Source organism: Nelumbo lutea, chromosome 6 (genome assembly GCF_056320005.1).
Source record: "Nelumbo lutea isolate HS-2025 chromosome 6, American lotus-T2T, whole genome shotgun sequence".
Classification (NCBI taxonomy): Eukaryota; Viridiplantae; Streptophyta; class Magnoliopsida; order Proteales; family Nelumbonaceae; genus Nelumbo; species Nelumbo lutea.
The window spans coordinates 9166344-9187794 of record NC_142689.1 but is presented as its reverse complement, the minus strand read 5'-3'; the positions used below and the strand labels follow the sequence as shown (position 1 = coordinate 9187794).

Below are 21451 nucleotides of genomic sequence, written 5' to 3'. Positions count from 1 at the left end.
TTTTAGTAACTTTTGGTAAAGGTACAACATTCAGACCAACTTTACTTATAAATGCAATTACCATATAGATAAACACAACCTATAACCTAGGGCACTGTCCCTGTGGACATTAGTGGCATATGACCTAAACTATCATCTAAAATTCATATTTGTTTTTTTTTTAATATTTTTATTCAAGTTTCGCTTATATATTCTTAAATTATTTTTTTCATCATATCCATGAATATCCAAAATGTATCTCAATACATCTTTTAAAATTGCCCCCTTCAAATGGATACATGTCATTTAAAGGCCAATACTCTATGTAATGGTAAAATCTAATGCTAACAAACATGACAATGTAAGTTCAAGCCCGAGATCACTATGCATAAATATAAATGCCAAAAGGTTAAGACTGTATCTACTCCACCCCTCCCACCTAGGACTCGATATTGCTGGGACCAACACTGGGTTATAGCCTTTTTTTTTTTTTTTTATGAAAAGTTATATAAAAAGCTACTGTATGTAAGATTCTTGATGCAATTGCCTTTTGTAATAATTGATGAACAGTTTGTACGTAACAAAGCGATAAAAATGGTGATGAGATGAATGAAAAGAACCAATTCAAGCATTGATATAGGCATCATCCATGAGTTCAGATCTGCGCCCCACAGCATATTCTGACCTTATATTGTGAACATATCTCTCCATGATAAATATGGGAGATTATGAGCATAGAGAGGTGTTCTCAATACAAGGATGGGATGTACTGTGGGGCATTGTGGGGTGCCCCTTGTGGGGCAAAGATGTGAACTCATTATCCATTGGAGCACAAATGCCGCCATTTGCAAGAAGCCAAGAACAAGATATTAAATTATTAACTAAAAAGGTAGTTTGTGGATGAGAGATGACAACTACCATCACCTAGCAGGTATCCGCTTTTACCCATCTTGATCGAGTGGGTTTTTTGCTTGCAAAATGGATTTTGAGGTGGAAATAGGTTTTAGTTTTAGGATTTTATTAGCATGGATACGGGAAGGCTTGATGAAAGAACAATTGATAGTTTGTGTTTTATACATCTTTCCATCAAAAAATTGAAAATTTTGATCGTGTTATTTATGATGGGAAATAAAAGAGAATTATATGGTAATTCCAGACTCAACTTGCCAATCCTACCCACCCCACCCTCAAATGCAGAAAAGATTTTGCATTTTTCCCAGAGTTTGGATTCTGAAAATCCAACCCAATACGGGTGATTTTAGGGAAGGTACAGGTTGGGGGGACATCGACTTCGGTGCTCACAAGACCGTGTTCATGCCCCATGTGGAGTAGGTGGCTCCGTCCGCTCAGAGTTATATATGTTAATGTTTCTCAAGTTCATTGAGAGATGAATAGATGGTGACAATAATGACATTGACATTGATGACTATGAAAAAGATGATGATGATGGTTATAGTGATGCATGGATGAATAGATGAACTTACAAAATGACCCGCCCCAAGAATCCAATAATAATGCAGATTCTTGTATGACTGTGGTGAACTCTTTTGTAGTTTGGTCCTCCTTACCACCACAATGACGTGGTATTCTGTTTTCAGGCCTCTCCACATGATTTTAAAGTCAACGGTCAATAATTTTCATAAAAAATAGAGGTAGGTAGGTAGTTGTAATTGAGCTTTTGGACCTATGCTTCATCTCCTTTGGTTGCACATATGAGGTCAAGCTACGATAACCCCGACAAACAAATGTGAACAGGAAATTCAAATTATATTATTTTTTTACAGCAAATATCCAGTCATAATTTGATTGTGATCAGATGGTGTTTATTAACTTGTCCTATATATGTGTGAAAATTTATTCATTGGTCAATTTGATTAACGTCGGGTTGGGGGCTAAGTGCCAACTATCATTAAAAACCTTGTAGCCAGAAATACAAATAGGTGGTACAAAATGGGAATCCAACCCTCTGTCTAGGGCTGTCAATTGGACGGTTTTGGGTTGGATCCAAATCGATTCAAATTTTATCAAATCGGTTTTCGATAATTCATTATACTTATTGGGTCGGGCCAACTCGAAATAAAATCGCCCGTATTATTATTGGTTTGAATCGGCCCAAAACCAAAACCCAATAAAGCATGCATTACCTAAAGAGTAGAAGGCTTTCATGTGGCTATGAGATGTATAAGACCCATGCACAAACAATTCCCTTTTTCATAAGCATTGACATAAGAAAATGTCTTACTGATCTAACTGATCAATAAAATAATACACCAAGAGTTTTCACTTCTACCTTTTGTCTTTCAGCATGTTAATTATGCTTGCAGCTTCAGCATGTGAAAGTTTCCCTTGTGATGCAGAATATGACCATCTGAAGGCCTTTGTAGTTTGTACAATGAAGTTGAAGAAGAGCTAGTGCCAAGTGTAGATTGGCAGGATGAACCTAGGGAGCCAACAACAGGAGGATAGCACGCCTGAGCAAGAACCTCCTCCTAAGGATGTGACTGAGATTGTTTCTCTTGGTTAGAGCTTCAATGCACAATAAAAGATTGTGTGGATATAATTAGAATGACCATTAAAAGGATTACGAGGTTTGGCATTGAATAAGCTACAAGGTGATGCAACCCATTGAAAAAAAAAAACTACAAGGTGATGCAGGTAGAGAACATATAAAGTATGAGTTTGGAGGCTTAAACTTGTATCTTCAAACAGAAAACTTTAAATCCAAGCCAGCAGCGCACATAAAGGTTATGAATGGAAATGCCTGTATCTAGCTAGTTGCTCATCAATCGGAACTAGAGGCCATAAATCCATGGCAATATTCCCTATGGAAGTACTAAGTGAGTAGAGAGATTGTTGAAGCAAACCCACTAGTGCAGTAAGTGCAATCCCATTGTTAGCCTGTTCGCCAGTCTAAGCAGAAGCTCAGACTTTCTTAGAGGGCCTAAAGCTTGCCTCTCGCTTGAAGCTCACACTAGTGGCGATTGAAGGTGATTCTATGGATATGTTAGCAATTTGTCTCATCAGTCTTCATTGTCCATGTAAAACGAACACGAAACTCAGCTGCTCATTTACGAAATATATCATAATAAATAGTGATCAAATACAATTTATAGGGAGTCGCAGATTACCCAAAAGCCAAATTCCAGTCAGCAAGGAACCCAAGAAATCGAAAAAGAAAATTTCGAAACAGAGACATCAAATTAAACTTTTCGGCCAGAAAGGGAAAACGATGTCTTATAATTCAAAATTGGTTCAGCCTCAAAGGTGACAAGGAGAAGGGACGGAATACCAGAAGGACTCGAACATGGATGAAATGGCTCCTTTGATCTTCAACCAAACAAAGAGGAATCTCCAATTTGGAGAACAGCAGCCGTGAAAATACTTCAGACTTTGAGAGAGCAGAGGAGAAGATCGTCTCAGACGATTTCTTTCGCTCGTTCTTGACTTCTTATGCTGCTGCCGAGTGCTGAAACGAAATCACATCGAGCCCGGATCTCCTGAAAGCAAATATCTTGTAAACATCCTGAGATCACAAAATCCATACGCAGATTGAGAATATCTCTTGTACAATTGTGTTAAATCCATGGAAAGATATTCCGTAAATACGGCTCGATGTGGGCTTACATGATTTTTGCTGCACTATCAGCATAAACTCTGCTGATAACCTGCTAACATTATAAAACTCAACACGTGTCACTTTGACACGAGAGTACTCTTCTCATGTGCGAATCACTAACGATGGACGTTAAGCGAGATCGGCTTCAGTCACTGCCACACCTGTTCGAATACTATTCGAGTAGCCTTTTCGGCCTTGCATCGGGAGCATCTCTGTATTTTTATGTTTTATTTCATGGGAGATATTCCCAATGCAAGGCTATGATGGTTGTTCGAACGGGCCTTGCAGTGACTAAATCCCATCACACGTTAAACCCATTCATCCGTCAGTGCTCTCTCTCTCTCTCTCTCTCTCTCTCTAAGTCTCATCAACTCAGAAGTCAAAACAATTCGCTCTCTTTCAGTCTTTCTCCTCCCGCCTCCTGTAGTCCTAGTACCATCTTTCATCATCTCTAAACCCTAACCCTAACTCTACTCTGCAGTCTGCACAACGGATAGCACGCTGGAGTTGGATAAGAAAATCACCGGAGGCCGACATTTTCTGTGCAACAATACACCTGTGGCTTTTGCAGGTAACACACCCTCTCAACTCAAAACAAAACGAGTGTAACTGTATTCTGCACAACGGATGACACGCCGGACTTGGAGGCCAAATTCTCACCGGAGATCGAAGTTCTCTGGTGAGTTTATTTACCTGTATCAGTGTTCATTAGAGCTTATACACAATATCAAAGCTTTATTTATTTTGATCTGTTCCTTTGTTCAGAGCCAAATGCCGGTGTGTTAACTACCATACAGAACATGTTGATGCCGGTGTGTTAACTACCATACAGAACATGTTGTAGGAGAAAGGTAATTCACTGGCTACCCAAACAAGCTACCATACATTTATGTCAAAGATTTTTTTTTTTTTTAATGCTGATATTCTTGTAGCCTTCAGTAGTACTGCATTTAAAGCATAGGTCCATCCCTAAATATGAAAAGAATGTACAATTTTAACTCTAACAAGGAAATAATTATCAGAACATAAACAATAGATATGTATTTAAACTCTGATGTGGTAAATTGGTTATGACTTTTTTTTAATAATCTTAACACATCCCTACGGTTAGTAGGACTATTACAATTTTGAGGTGAGCCTCTAACTCAATTAGTTTACATATTCACTGCAACCATGAAATCTCAGTTTGAATCCCACTATGCAACAAACAGAAATATCAAAATTTTGACAATATTTTGGTATTTAGGGATTCAAACCATGTAAATAATTAATTCAAACTCAGTATTTGATACACTGGTTGAATGCTGGATCCAGTCTAGCTAGAAGACTACAAAGCTGAACCCGACCCTTTTGCATGCCTTCTATGTTGAGTCAAAGTTCAGGGCTATATAATTAAATAATTGCATAGGTAGCATCTAACTTGCAAAGATACCTATAGTAAGTCGATTATATAAGAAAATCATTTAATTATCTCAGAAGAATGATTATCAAACAAACTGATCAAAAAAAGAATGATTATCAAACAATATTCAATAGAGCTTATACACAAGACCTAATTGCATTAGTTACTATTGCTGGTGCAATAAGATTTACTAGCAACCTCCTCTTTTTTAACTATCTATAAACTTTTTCCAATCAGTTACCTTTGCAAAAAAAAAAAAAAAAAAAAAAAAACCAGCATGGAGGATTATTGATCTAGATCCTACCCCTCCCTCCACCTAACACACACACACACACAAAAGCATTTAATCTTTTTCAAGATCCTACAAAAATTATGCCCAAATTTTCAAAACTTTGTAATTTGCATATCCATATCTTCTTGGTCTTTTTATGCTAAAATTATGCCCAAAAATACCTTGCTTTGTATTCTTTGTAAGCATAATTGTTACTTTGATGATAAAATTGCATTACCATATTGATATTTTTATCAAGTTGATTGCATGTTTTGTATTCTTATGTGTTTAACAGGATAATCAAAGATAAAATGGAGGTTGGGTCACACTCCATGCGAAAGCTAAGTTTTGAACTAAATGGAGAGAAAGATCAACATAATGACATAAATGAACCATCCAAACCTATTGAGCTAGATAAAGAAAAACCTATTGTTGATAGTTCACCTAAAACTCAAGAAGAGAAAGGCCTTGATTTAAGAATACAGAATAAATTTGAAGACAAATTAACCCCTGTTCCGGGGGATTGGATCCCAAAGGTAGGCATGATGTTTAAAACAGATGAAGAAGCATATGAGTTTTATAATAGATATGCTGGAATGGTTGGATTTAGTGCTCGGAAAGGTAGTAGCGCAACATGCTCTAAGACTCATGAAGTGAGATATAGAAAGTTCTGTTGTTCTAAAGAAGGGAAACGTCTCCAAGATAAGCGTAGGCCTATTGTCAAGAAACCTCGAGCAGAGACAAGATGTGGTTGTATGGCAGAAATGAAGATAAGTCGTCGTAAAGATGGTTGGTTTCATGTGGTTGCTTTCAATGAGACTCATAATCATATGATTGTAACACCTAAGAAGGTACACATGCCAAAATCACAAAGAAAGGTGAATGAGCCACAGGGTACTCAAGTTACAATTGCAGATGATTCAAACATAGCTCCAAAAGAATCAATGGAACTTATGACCAATGAAGCTAGTGGCCCTGAAAATATTGGATTCACCCCTGTGGATCAAAAGAACTACTTACATTCAAAGCGGACTAGGAAAGTGAAGAAGGGAGAGGTAGGCAATGTTCTACAATATTTTGAAGTCAAGCAATTAGAAGACCCATCTTTTATCTATGCAATACAATTGGACCAAAATGACGTAGTTACAAATTTGTTTTGGGCTGATGCACAAATGATAGTGGACTATGGCCATTTCGGTGATGTGATATGCTTTGATACAACATATAGAACAAACCAAGAAAATCGACCATTTGCACTATTTGTGGGAGTGAATAATTATAAGCAAATAATTATTTTTGGTGCTGCATTATTGTATGATGAATCCATAGATACATTTGAATGGTTGTTTAATGCGTTTATCAAAACAATGGGTGGAAAAAAACCGAAAACAATTCTAACTGATGATGATGCAGCTATGGTAAATGCAATTAATTCAGTATTCTCGGAATCACATCATCGATTATGTATTTGGCATATGTTCCAAAATGCTACAAAATACCTTAATAGTGTATTCGAGAAATTTAAGACATTTCCTAAGGATTTCAGCAGCTGCGTATATGATTGTGAGGATGTGGATGAATTTGAAAATGTATGGAAGAGCATGATCAATAGGTATGGGCTTAAAGAGAATGAATGGTTGCAAAAATTGTATGATAAAAGGCATAGATGGGCTTTAGCATTTGGGCGCCAAACATTTTCTGCTGACATGAGCACTGCACAGAGAAGCGATAGGATGAATAGCTGTCTGAAAAAGTATCTTAATATGAAGCACACTTTGTCAAGATTCCTTCAGCATTTTGAGAGAGTGGTTGCTGATAGGCGTTATGAAGAGCTAAAAGCTGAATATGCAACAACACAAAGCACTCCAGCCTTGGCAACACAATTGGGAACTTTGAATTATATTGCCCAAATATATACACCACCAGTTCTTTCTATTTTTAATGATGAAGTATTGAAACAACTGAGTTGCAGCATTGAAGAAGATCATATTGTGTCTGAAACAACAACTGAGTATATAGTTAACATGTTTGGAGTAAATCGACAATACAAAGTTACCTTTGACACAATAAATGATTTAATCAGTTGTAGTTGTAAAAAGTTTGAATTTGTTGGGATCTTATGTGGGCATGCATTGAAAATACTTGATTATAGACGCATAAAGATGATACCCTCATGCTATATATTGAGAAGATGGACCATTAATGCGAGGATGATCACATTTGAAGCATCTCATGGCTCCACTCAGCATTTTGATGCAAATACAAAAATGGCAATACGTAGAAAAGAGATGTTTCATATGCTTAGCCAAATAGTAAATAGAGCTGCATGTAATCAGGATACTTATAAGATTGTGATGAAGTATGGAGAGAAGCTTTTTGAAGATGTGTCAACATGTTTAAAGCAAACAGCATTTGGTCAATCTTTGTTTCCATTTGAGAATATGGAAGTTGAAAATGAAAATAGTAGCTCTCCTTGCATTGATGGCATATGCAAGTATGGTGAATCATCTTCTAACATGGTCTAACATGGTTTTACACTTAGTGAAAAGGTATTCAAGTGCATGGCATCCACTTGAATCAAATTTTAGCACATTCAAGATGGATTTGCAGGATAGTTGTACCATACCTTCACTATTTCAGGTAATGGTTTTTATTTTTTGGATCAATAACCATTTCAGGTAGTAGATTGAAACCATTTATATATCTGACACAATCTTCTTTGGGCACCAAATTGTTTCACATATAAGCATTTCAATTCATTTATTAGTGATTCTAATATACAAGTGGCATATTTAGATTATTGAATAATGCCTTAATAAAAATTTTCTTCACATTCATTGATTCTATTTATAGGCACAACTACCTGGTAAACTTTTTTAAATAACCCATTCCCAGTGGATCTCATATGAGTCTGGTGATGGTTTCTATGTCAAAAGAATTATATTACATTTTCAATTTGATGTGTGGTTATAAATGCTAAAATATATTTTCCAGGGCTCATCAAGGATTGGACTATACCAACACCAATCATGAAGTGAACAAGTGTATTCTCAGGTAACTTTGTATGTTTCTCTTTTACTTTCTTTTTTAGTTTTTTATTGACCAGATATACTAAATAAACACTTTCATGTTCTGTACAGGAAAATTTTTTGTATTGATAGGACAATAAGAACTCAACAACATACACAGGACCACACATGACATGTTTGTAGAATGCTGAATTCTCAAAGATTACATCACATGTATATTTGCAAGCAACCTCTTATTTTTGAAAGTTCAAGTGTCTGAATGTATGTTCTGGCAGATGCTTTGGTGCAGCCAGCTAGGTAGGGTCACTTCACTGTATACTTGCAACTGCAATGTAAGATTTTTCATCTTCTGTGGATGGTCAAGGGTGTTCTTGACGATTTATGATTGCTGTGGATGTTGTTGTACTTAAAGCAGCATGGTCAAGACTCTTCGACTCTTTTCTCAAAGAACTTGTCTTAGTCGTGTAACAGTAATGAACTAAACAAACAGGTACATGCAACAACTTGCAAGATCTAACTGTTCTATTCAACTGAGAATAGTTTGTAATATACTCTTTCTATGTGCTAACTCCAATTTTTGTACACATCCATCCCAACATATTGTAGCAGACTTGGTTTTGGTCCTTCTGGATTCTGTTTGTACAGGTATGTGGGGTGAGCACCACCTTTGTTGAGTTGTGACTTGTGCCTCGACTAAGCTAATGGAGAAGGTTGTGTTAGGCTGTAACTTGAGAACCCAGATTTCCTACTCACTTTTCCTACTCACTCTCTACTCACCATGAATTACAGCCACACATTCTCTCAATTCTTAATAGCGATTTGTGGCTGCAATTCACAGCGGGTAGAGATTGGGTAGGAAAAGTGAGTAGGAAATCCCGTTTGGTAACTTAAAGAACGTTCAATTCCTTTGTCCAAATATAAACACCATAATATCATGCAACTACTACGATCATGCTCGCATCCAACTATATACTTGGGATGGAAGATATTTGCCCAATTAGATGCTTAATTTCCTGTTGGGTGGAAGATGGGATTTAGATTCATGCAGATCTTTTCATACGTGGGGAAAGCCTATGAATCAAATAGCTACAAAATCAATCCCAACATCTTTAATCAGCTAAAAATCAATTGTCGAAATAAGCCACTTGGACCAACTTAGAGCTTTTTACTACATGAGATATGGCCCATGTTGAATGGGTAGTGCTCATGTTGAATGGAATGGTCAAATGGCTTTAAATAAACAAAGAAGAAAAATATGGTCCATTACATAAAATACAATGCACAATAGAATTTCGTTGCAATTCTTCGGATGGATTTTTGTAGTTCATCTCTTTTGCCTCAATTACCACCATTTCGACTATCACCCTCTTCATTTCAATTAGTTGAGTAGAAATTTCTTCCTTTTATCTCTTTCAAATCCATTATAGCTAGTGATGCTAACATTCAATCACAAACAAGTCGATGAAAGCTAATAAAAGCTATACAAACAGTCAACCCATGTTGACACTAGTCAATTTTGCAGTACAAAAAAGTTATAACCTTTCAGGAACCAGGGTTATTAGATGACATTGCAGCTCTTATTGTGTAGCTTTCCTTTCATAATAAGCTATCTCCTTGTATTTGAGATGTGTAGATTCATTGTCATATCCACCGACACAAGTGGAGAAAGAAGACTGAAGCCAAAAGAGGTTGTTGAGGAAGACATAACATCTTAGAGAAGCCAAAACTGGGGGAGGGCTTTGAGAGCTTGTCTTGCGAAGATGTGGCTATCATAGATTGAAGTCAGTGTCAGACAGAACCAAAGGACATGCGGATTGGTTTGTATTGGCTGCATTGATGTTATAATAGCTTCTGCTGTTATTGTAGTTTTCCATGAGATCCCAATTGTGGCTCTCCAGGAAGAATTGTGGCTTCAATATACGTATTAGAATCAATGTTTAAAATATTGATATATGCGATATGCTCCTATCATTATTTTTTTTAGAAAAAGGTGAAGTAATTTTATTCAATGAGAAAGCCAAATACAGCAAGACTCAGGCCAATTAGGCCTTTCTGAGCCCAAGACATATTATAAGAACATCCATGATTTAGTACAAAGAAGGAGAGAAACATTCAGACTTTTAAACTCCTCATTCACCGACACGGAGGAGCAAATCTTACTCACCACTTTTTGCCCCTATCAGTATCGGGTGAATCGATACACATTTTGGTCATTTTTTTTTATAATTTTTTCGCAACCGGTTCAGGGGGGTTAGGTCTCCTCTACCCCTTGAACTGGTCAGACCTCTGATACATCCATTGTAGGGGCATATTAGAGAGTTCCCAGAATGATACGTATCAGCCGATATGGGCCAATACGTGTTGATACTTTGAACCTTGCATTAGAACCTGACTCCATCAGGTATGGATTCTTCTTGAGCCAAAAAATATCTCCAGTTCAAGTTAATCTTATAAGGAGAGGAGAGAAATGTCTTGAACCAGAGAAGCACCATGTTTCATTTCAGGGTATAGGAAGAACTTTAGGTAGTAACTCCAGTTCTACAACAGCTTCTGAACCCACTGTTGCTGCATCTGCTCCATTTCCCATTTATGGGCCTGGTTGCGGATGGAACATCACCATTGTCCTCAATTCAGCTCAGATTGGCTGATGCCACGTTCATGGTTGCATGCAAGGTTCAAAATATCGGTACAGGGTGATATGCTGTAGGGGCGTATCGTAAAGGCTCTGATATGATATGTATCGATTGATATGGGCCAATACGTGACGGTATTTTGAACCCTTGTTTCATGCTTTAGTTACCACCACACTATGATAAAAACAAAGCTGTGGTATGAAACACGGCCGGTGACGGCGATGCAGTCACTTAACACCTGAACATGCACTTGGTGTTGATGATGGTAGCAACAGTTAATAAGCTTCCTCTCTTTCCGATCTGGAACTCAAGCTGTTTTCAGTTTTCATCCTCTCTTTTTCATTTGTAGAGATTGTAGAACGAACTAATGGGGCTATATCTTCCTTGCTCTCATTTATTTATTTTTTGCAACAAGACATGGAGTTGGTTTTGGTTCTCCTCTTCATCTCCCAGATCGTGCAAGTTGATCCTTATAGAAGACCCAAACAAAGTGGGTTTGATGGCGGGGAATAGGGGTGTCAATTGGACTGGATTTGGTCCAATCCAATCTGGTCCAATATGAGTCCATTACAGATAGACCAGTTCCAATCCAATGAATGCTCTGGACCATGTTGTACAGTTGTACTGATCCAATTTAATGTTTGGACCATCCAATCTATTCAAATTAGTTTTTATTTAGATTGGTTCCAATCCAAACCTGGTCCATTGGAGCTTCCTTATCTTCTATCAATGGGCTGAATATTGGTTCAATCCGATCCCGTATAATATAAATTCATTACAAATGGATCAGGTCCAATCCAATCCAACCCGATCCAATAAATACTTTGAAGCATAAGAGCATTAAGCTTGGACTGGTCCAATAGAATATATCTTATTGGTCCGTCCAATCCATCCAAATAAATTTTGATTTGGACAAGATCCAACCCAAAACCAGTCCATTGACACCCCTAAGGGAGAGCACCGCGATGAGAAGAGATCCTTTGTATTTAAACTGGAATGTTTTGAAAATTTGAAAGAAAATCAAAGACAAAAATCACAAAATTAACTTAATATTCAATCATCAAAGAGCACAATTGGGTTTTCAAAATAATATAACACGCACATGATGTTACATGCAAACGGAGCAACTGTCAGAGTCACTTTTGTAAATTAATGGGAGGTTTTAGTAATTTTCAGAAAAACCTCCACGGAGGTCTTAGTATTTTGCTTCCAACAAAGGAAAACTTGATCTAGTCTGTGTCAATCTCATACAAAACCAATCAGACAAATCTTTTACCCTTATCTAAAAACTAGCTACCCTCCCTGGTATTTTTACAAAAACAAGAAAGAAAAGATTTTTAATAATAAAACTTCATAAACTTCCAGAGAGAGTTAGAAAACTTTTGAGAGTTTGGAGAAACCAACGTTTTTAAAACCGGATTGATCAGCGGTTTATTGATAAAATCAATGGTTTTTGGCAAAGAAGTGGTTTTGGGGTTAAACTGGTTCTTGACTTTTCTGGTCCGATCATCCAGTTTGGTTCGATTTTGAAAACATTGCGAGAAACTTTATTGAAGTGCAAGGGAATAGAGAGGTTAAAGATAAAGCCTCAGTCATATGGGTAAAATGATTCCCAAACCCATTAGCAGTTAAGATCAACTTTGATGCCTCTAGAAAAATCAATGAAGATTGGGATTTTGGCTGTATTGTAAGAAATTTCAAAGTGCCAGCGGGTTTCAATAGGTGTGAAAATGAGGGACGGCTTTGAAGTTCATAGAATAACCAAGGAGATAGGTTCTTCTAATCTTATAAATTATAATAGAGGAAGACTCCAAGATAGCCATAGACATGTTGAAGCCAATCAATTCATACATTCACAGAGAAGGCAATAAAGTGGCAGGCTGGTGTGAATGCAAATATGTAGAGCGTAAATAGGTCTATATAAATTGTAAAGTTGGGTTAATTTTGCACTGACAAATTAATATTTTTACGGGACTTTTAGCTGTAATGGATGCAAACACGGATCCCAATAAAGCATATGCCTTTTTTTTTATCAAAATCCCATTTGAATGCAAATTTACTTCTTTTTTATTAATGTACTTTTACAATTTTACATCTTATTATCAATATAAATATGTATTGAAAAATGTATTTTTTGTCATTTATCAATGCATAAATATAATATTATCAAATACAAACAAAAATAAACCAAAATGCAAATTTATCCTGAGATTTACACTCCATTTGCATAATTTCCAAAGGCAGCCTTTAGGTTTACCATTTTCTAGTTTTTGCTTAGTCTTTCTGCTGTATTAAAAAAAAAAAAAAAAGAATGCCAGTTGACAGGTGCCCACTGATTGATAATCACTTTTTGAGGCTCAGTGTGGAAATGGTCCAACCACTCTTGGGGGGTGGCCTGACTATAGACATTATCTATATTTTATTTGCACAGTACTGATCTCAGACTGGCTGAAGTCGTGTTTTCACATCTCGTCAATCCAAGATTTTACTAGCACATAGATGCTCATATATGGTAAATACATAGATGCTAAAATCATCACCTTTTTGACTACCTCTCTGCGGCCTCCGCTGTCAATTTTGGCCTGATATTTGGAGACTTGAATTTGTTACCAAGACAAGACCGAATAGAGGGTGATAGGAAAATGACTTTATGGATTCCCTTAAGATGTGTTTGGTTTGTAGGAAAAAATAGGAAAAAAAAAGGAAAAGTTGAGAAAATTTTTACAAAACAAAAGTCTTGGTAGAAGATAACTCATTAATTTGGCAGTTTATATTTAGTTCTTATTTCTCCTTCTAACTTCGTTCTCACATTTTTCTAATTAGTATGTATGAATTAGTGGAGGGAAAAGATGCAGCAGATTTAGACTCCTATTTTGTTGAGGATGATTGGAGCTTGATTGTGCGCTTTAGCTCTATCTTATATGTGTGACACGTAAAAGAGAGGGGGCTTCTTTTCGAAAGTCCATGAATCTCTTCTTTAATCAATCTTTGCATACAATAGGTGAGGTTAATTGGTTAAGCAAAACCAATGTCTTCTAGTTGTTCACATTTCTCTTGGGCCCCGTTACTTTTCTTGATTTTTAAGGGAAAAATTAGTGAATGAGATTTTGTTTTCAAATATCATGTTTGTTTTTCATATTCATTTGAGGCTTATAACAAATTATTTTCCCTAGTATCACTAATCCATGTAATTGATACCCATTTTTCATGTGGGTAAATAATTTTTTTATTCACGGAGGAAGTTGTCAATACATGGAAGACAAAATTGCCCCTTTTAATAATAGCTTTTTATGACTAAAATGGCCATTGCTTTATTTACCTAGTAAACAAAAGAACATAGGTAAATGTATTTACCAAGTGTTTCCCAGGAAAAAAACGTACCCGAATAAGTTTACCTATCCAAGTAAATGACCAAATGAAAAAATAAATTGGGCATTATAAGCAAATTCAAATCCTTCCTATTCTCTCAGACTAAGTTTGTGAATCTGGATTTCATCCTCACAAAATTCATTCTCACACCATTATTGCAGCCATGAATTGAGAATTTCTCCCTATTTGCATGTTTTTATATATTCATGTGGAGATATTCCCAATGCATGACTGCAAGTATGGTGTGTGGACAAAACCTGGATTCCAAGGTTCCAGGTTGCATATGCAATGTCATACACACATGCAAGCCCAAGGATAAACCAAGGGGGGCCAAACTTCTGCTTAAGCAGACCAACTTCAATGATGGATGCATTATATGTAAATATACATGGGCTTGACATTTTGTGATTGGTTGATATCTAGATTTACGGTATAATTAATATGTATTAATAAATGCACCCTAAATTTTCTTGGCATATTTATTGGTATCTCAATTTTTCACTGTTTCACCCTTAGAAATGCTCTAGTTATTTTTGCGTTTTTTATATATAAATACACATATAAATATATATGTAAAAATTTTTCATGGATCCATATTTAATTTAATTAAAAAAAAAGACCTTAATTGGATTGCACTCCATTTTTAATTCGGATAAACAGATACCATTTGCAGCCTAAGTGAGCTGAATCGACTAACTTCTGTAGGACTTTTTGTGATAATAATTAATGAAAATTTAATTTGTTCATAACAAAGCAACAGATTAAGAGATGATTTAATGAATAAAAAGATATCCAGTCTTTTGGGCATCATCCATGGGGAACACAAATGCCGGCATTTACGAGAACAAGATATTAACAATTAAAGTTTTTTTTTTTTAATTTTCCACTGAATTTTATATTTATAAATAAAGAAGATTCAGAACATCATCAATGAGAATCAGAAAAGAATTAAAAAAAAAAAAAAAGAGATGACATTTATTCAGTACTTATCTCTCCACGTTTCCTTCTGTCTGTCTTCTTCCTCCAGTCTCCACTGCGTGGCTGCAAGTGTCTTACCTTGACACATCCATCATCTATGCTACTATTTGCATGTGTTTACTCCATTTCTCCTTATACTGTTGTAATGTCATTTACTTCTCTTTCTTCTCTCTCTCTCTCTCTTTGTCTGTCTGTCTGTCTGTCTGTCTTTTGGTTGCTTTGTTCTAGTTTCAAGGAAGAAGAGCAGCAGCTGGAGAGTGTGTGATGTCAGCTACCATCTTCAATGCAACACAGGGCTGATCTACAGGCACCTGCACCCACATCTCGATCATTCAATAACGTTCAGATATGGAACTAGAAGTACTAAAAAAAGGCAAATAGTTTGCTGTTCATCAAGTCTCCCACGATCATACAGCTTTGACCACAAAAATGCCTGCTGCCTGACGAGGAAGTACGCAGTCTCATCTCTCAAGCCTCAACCACCCACCAAATCAGAAGACCCTTTTGGATTCGAAAGAACCCCAGTTCAAATTCGATCGCTGAGTTGGTGCTACGAGCTCTTATGGTATTTAATATGGTGACTGGCTGAGCTACCAAATCAACTCAGAGAGAGTTGTTCAAAAGAGGCCTGATTTGGTAGCTCGAGACTCAGTCCATTAATTGCACCCCAGTCCAGTCTACTGATGTTTTAACAATCTGGCGGGTTGAGACTTCAGATTCTTTAAATGGTTGTTCTGAAAGTAGAAAAGAAACCCACGGAATCCAAAGTGGAGTAGCCGGTTGGGAGTTGTTTTATTAGTGTTTCTCCTCAGATTCATTCAGAGATGACATAGACAGTGACTACGAAAATGAAGATGATAGTGAATTAGTGATGATGATGATGATACATGGATGAATGGAACAACTTACAAAGTGACCCGCCCCAAGTATCCAATAAAAATGCAGATTCTTGTATGACCTGGTGAACCCTTTTGTAGTTTGATGGTCCTTCCCACAATAAAGTGGGGTCCTGTCCAAGCTCAAGAACTGTTTCAGCCCACTCCACCTGATTTAAGATCAATAATTTTAATAAATAGAGAGAGAGAGAGAGAGAGAGAGAGAGAGAGAGAGAGAGAGAGAGAGTACTTGAGTTTCTGGACCCATGCTTCAGCTCCTTTGGTTGCACATATGAGATCAAGCTACAACAACCCCATCAAAATGAAGAAAAAACAATGTGAACAGGAAATTCAAACTATATTAAAATTTGACACCCACAATCCAGTCATGATATGATTGTAATTAGAAGGTGTTAACTTGTCCTATACATGTTTGAAAGTTTATTCATTGGTTCACATGGGGGGGAGGTAAGTGCCAAGTGCCAACTATCAATACAAATTTTTATGGCTAGAAATACAAATGGGTGGTCCAAACCTTATCCAGCTGAGTAGATATTTAAGGTGCTGAATCCTTGAAAAAGAATTAAGGATGGATACCTGTCCATTATATATTGTCACATTGACCCCTTTAGCTAAAAGTTCATCAACCTGTTCACAAAAATCATATATCAGACCATCTCTTAATTTTTTTTTTGTTCAAGTCAGTCATGAAAAAAACTCTGGATGAGAAGAGAATCCACTGTAAGAAACATCAAATGCTGTGTTGTCCATGAAACAAGCAATATCAGTAAGATCTTAACATATTTTGGTTCGATTAATTTATACTATAAATTTTGATTAAGAATCCATTAGAGGGTATTCCATAATTATATGATCTTTTACTGGTGTCACTACAAGTTAGATATGAGTTAATTACAGTTGAATTCCTATTTACAATTACTACTTTTTGGTTGATATGTTGGATCAGTACCTCAGCTATTCTTGGTTTCATGAAATCACCTTCTAAAGCTGAGAAAACAGACCCTGACTGCTCTCCCCATCTGCAGGAAGTAACCCAAACATATAAAAGATGATAAGAGTGTAACTTCCAAGTGGAAGCAATATCCCAAGAAAATTAATTAGTAGGAATACTCTTAAATACAAATTACTTTGCTTCAATGTACAAAGACTCACTTTACATCTGTGGGAATGATCTTGAGCTTCTCTTTGATGGCTCCATTCATCAGTGTTTCAATATCGTCATTTCCACCTGCAAGAAAACTCTTGGAGTTGAGATATCTTGAGTACTTCTTCACCACTGCTGCTTTGGATGATTCCATGGTTGTTGTAGAAATGTCTTCACTTCCTGAGTCCAGCATAAAATTGTAGAAGTCCTGCAGTACCCAAATGAATTTCATCACAATTTTGAAAACTTTGATGAAAATCAATTATAGTGGTGAAGAGACAGAAGGCAGCAGAGACATTAGTACCACAAAGTTACTGGCTGTAATAATCACGTCCTCGAGCTCACCCCATGAATCTGTTGCATTTTCATAAAGGCCTGATGCAATTTGCTGCTTAATCCGTTGAACAAGACTGTTCTGTGAAATGGGTTGTTAGAGAAATCAAATATGCTACACTAATTTTTTATATTCACTCATTCTTCTTTTCAAGATTTTATAGAATTAATGGGACCTGTTTGCCTTCTTCACTCCATTGTCATCAATCCGTGACAAATCTTTGAGCAAAGGAGCCCATGAAATCTGCAATTTTCACATTAAGAAGCTTAACATCTAGTGAAAAATTTGATAGCTTCAAAGAAGAGCAAACATAAATGCATTTAATCTGATAAGTTATAGGAAACTGATGATTTCAAGGCCACCACTCACCACAAAATCTTCAGGGGAGATCCAACTGTCTCCCAAAGCGACTCCTGTGTCCAAAATAGAATTGAAATACAAAAAAGGAAAAATAAAAATCCAGAACAATTCCACTCGTTGCTCTAAAAGCAGTGTTTATGTTTTCCAGTGATCCATCAGAAATAAATTTTACTAAAACCAAAATCAATCCATAACCCAATTACCTCCTAGTTTGAGCTTCAATTCTCCAGCTTCAATAGCTTTTAAAGCCGACAGTGCAAGAGTAACGGCATACTTCCCTCCATAAGACTCTGCTACAATGTACAGAGGTCTTCCTCGGAGCCTAAGATTCCTATTGAAGAGTTTCTTCAACAAGGTAGTTAAGTCAGTTGCTACCTCTTCATCAGTTTTCACCATTACCTTTTCATCCTCCACAAAACTGTATCCTGTTCCAACTGGGTTATCCTACATTACGCCAAGAAATTAACAAACATTCAGAACATATCTGCTTCATTACAGTCCTTGTTCATTCACAGAATTGACAGAGATTGAGAGGAAAACATGGCTTACTACAAACAAGAGATCAGCTACTTGCAACCAAGTCGAGTTTCTTGGCTTGAGATCTGTGTCCAGTGGTCCAATCTCTTGAAAATTTCCAATTCCAACTCCTGAAGCACCCTGTAAGTACTCGAAACATAAGAAATTCAATTTCAGGTGTGGGAGATTAAATGAAGCAAATATCTTGGTTTCTGATATTTGTTCATTGAATTTAAAATAATAAATACTTACAGGGCCACCCTGCAACCACAGAATTATGGGCCAAGGCTTGGAAGGATATTCAGCTCTGTACGGACTTCTATAGAACCACCAGAACATGTGGGCTTCTGCATCACACCATAAAGGAAGAAGAACAGAAAAACAATTCCATTAAATTTTTGTCTCAGCATACTTGCGCTAAGATTATCAAATATTCAGTTTAACAGTAAAAAGCGTGAGACTTACTGGGTCGGACTCGAACGTATCCCCACTGTTCGGATCCATCCTTGGTTCCAGCAGCACCGGCCACTCCTCCATGGAACAGAGAAGGAAAAACCATAACAGAGAGAAGAAGAAGAAAAGGAATAAAAAACAACTTCTCCATTCTAAAGGTGAGGCAATCAAAAACCCCACTTCAGAAAATCGTTAATGGATTTAAGGTGAAGCCACTCTTTTCCTGTGGAACCAAACAACAAAACGTTCAACCAATATGGGAAAAAAAATCCAGAAAAACGGAGTCCTTTATGATAAAGATATCTCTAGATTAAGAAAAATATAGCAAAAGAAGGTAACTGTGTTTGCCTATTGCTGTCACTTTTCAAGGTGTATTTTGTCCTCAGTTCCAAGGGTGTTAGAATATTAATTATAACAATAGAAATTCAGTAGGAATCAATGAAGATAGGAGGGAAGATTGCGTGCAGAAAAGTAGTTTGGTCTCCGTGGTGAAAGCGACGTAGAAGGAACAGGCTCTGAAGAAGTTCAAATGAGTAAATAATAACTGTCCATGTACTCCCATCTGTATATATTTTTGGAACCAATCAAACTCCACCTTTTTCTCAGTTTCTGTTACACTGATGAGTGATGATCCCACCCACAAAAAGAGGGGTTTTTTGTATTTTTCCAACAAACTTTTTTACTTTCTTTGAGATAAATGTATAGAGACGTGGAGAGGGGTGAGACTCTGTTTTTAATAATTTTTTTCTTTGTTTTCATCTCAGAGAAATGGGGTCTTGGAGATTTGTTCCAAACCTAATACCATTGACCAGGAAGCTTCTCTTCTGCTTCAAAGCTCTGAAAATGGGGGGACATGAATGTGGACGAGAATGGAAGGATGGCACATAATTTTCACTTTTGCATGTGCATTATGCATCACTCTTAAGCAACCTCAGGTTGACTTAAGAACATCCATGCTTAGTTTGATCTTAGTAGATTCGCAAGGTGCAATGGTCTCTGCAATCCATAGTTTCTTTCTGCCAAGAGGGTACCAGTAGATGCCATGCCATTTCTTATCTGGAGCCTACTGTCTGTACCCAAAATCACATGTGATGGGTCATTTATTGCCTTAATGGAGAGCGACAAGTCCACTAATTAGTCAACTAATCAGGTTTAGACAAAGGCATGATCAAAGCCAGTTGTCTGGTTACTCTGGTATTGGTAATGGGCTGAGTACTTGAATGCAGCTGGTTGAAATCTGATGCAAACAGGTTGACATGCTACTGCATCAAGTTTTAACTTTTGGGGCCTTCTGTTTCTGTGGTATTGGTTACTCTGGTATTGGTAATGGGCTGAGTACTAATCAGGTTTAGACAAAGGCATGATCAAAGCCAGTTGTCTGGTTACTCTGGTATTGGTAATGGGCTGAGTACTTGAATGCTGCTGGTTGAAATCTGATGCAAACAGGTTGACATGCTACTGCATCAAGTTTTAACTTTTGGGGCCTTCTGTTTCTGTTTTTAGTTTTAGTTTTTGCTATGGATGTTTGAACCCGGTCAGTTGTTTGTAAATTACTCAATTCTCGTGTTTAAGGCAGCCTAAAGGTCAAAACCACCAAAGAATTCTCATCAAGTTTAAACTTTTTAGGGGCTTTTGTTTCTGTTTTTGGTTTTGGTTATGGATACTTGAATCCTGGCAGTTGTTTGTAAATTACTCAATTCTCGTGTTTAAGGCATCCTAAAAGTCAAGACCTTCAAAAAGGGTTTTCTTTAGAGGAGAGGTCACCTAAAATGAAATGGGTTGGTGCCTTTGAATTCTAGTTGCGATATGATCCATGACCCGCTCCAATTAAAGTTGATAAAACCTGAAGGGAAAATTCATAGTGGTCTGTGGTGGAAGCAGAGAGGCTTATGCCAACTAGGCCCACAAGCTATCTTGTATAGTTGTATCTTGAGAAGAAAGAAAAAACAGAGCGTGAGAGTGTGTGAGGCATAATGGGTGTGAGAGGGTCTCTCGGGTGTTTGGGGAGTCAGGGTTTGGTGAGAGAAGCTGTGAAGACTGTGATCGTAATGCCTACTGCTATATAGTGGCTATAAGCCAAACCATGTAAATCTCTTGTGTTTTTTTTCTTTCTTTTCTTGTTCTCTTTCTGTCTTTTCTCTGCTTGCCAGTTGTGTTTTTGGATCCTTGGTTTATAAATGAGTTTGTTTCAAGATTTAAAGAAATGAAGCCATTTCCAGTTATATAAGAGTGAGTTAAATAATCCCATCGTAGATGAGTGATTTTAGATTTTATGGGTTCAAATGGGATGAAAAAAGACGAGTAAAATGAATTGAAAATATTTCAGCTTGAATCATTTGGGCTGTATCTTCCTTTGGTCCTTTTACAATGAAAACTTTGTTTTTCTTGCTATTTGCATCAAAACAAATTAGAAGGTGTGGAAAACAAAGCACTTGCTGTAGAGAGAAATTTCATCAACAGTTTGCAGATAA

General features: G+C 36.8%; 2 protein-coding genes across 2 annotated transcripts; one reads left to right on the top strand and one right to left on the bottom strand.

Moving 5' to 3' along the window:
• The first annotated feature begins 3915 nt into the window (after positions 1-3915).
• On the top strand, positions 3916-8881 carry LOC148847208 (protein FAR1-RELATED SEQUENCE 5-like). The gene is made up of 5 exons (XM_088948323.1): positions 3916-4274; positions 4361-4446; positions 5564-7908; positions 8263-8322; positions 8409-8881. Exon 3 carries the CDS (start codon positions 5580-5582, stop codon positions 7791-7793), a length of 2214 nt encoding a protein of 737 aa, XP_088804449.1. The 5' UTR covers positions 3916-4274; positions 4361-4446; positions 5564-5579; the 3' UTR covers positions 7794-7908; positions 8263-8322; positions 8409-8881.
• Positions 8882-15151: 6270 nt separating this feature from the next.
• LOC148847207 (serine carboxypeptidase-like 51) lies at positions 15152-19507 on the bottom strand. The gene is made up of 14 exons (XM_088950207.1): positions 19329-19507; positions 18993-19203; positions 18780-18874; positions 18561-18668; positions 18215-18455; positions 18021-18064; positions 17827-17894; positions 17622-17727; positions 17326-17525; positions 17123-17192; positions 16750-16800; positions 16403-16455; positions 16187-16322; positions 15152-15588 (listed from the first exon to the last, which is right to left on the bottom strand). Exons 2-14 carry the CDS (start codon positions 19129-19131, stop codon positions 15508-15510), a joined length of 1392 nt encoding a protein of 463 aa, XP_088806333.1. The 5' UTR covers positions 19132-19203; positions 19329-19507; the 3' UTR covers positions 15152-15507.
• Positions 19508-21451: the final 1944 nt, after the last annotated feature.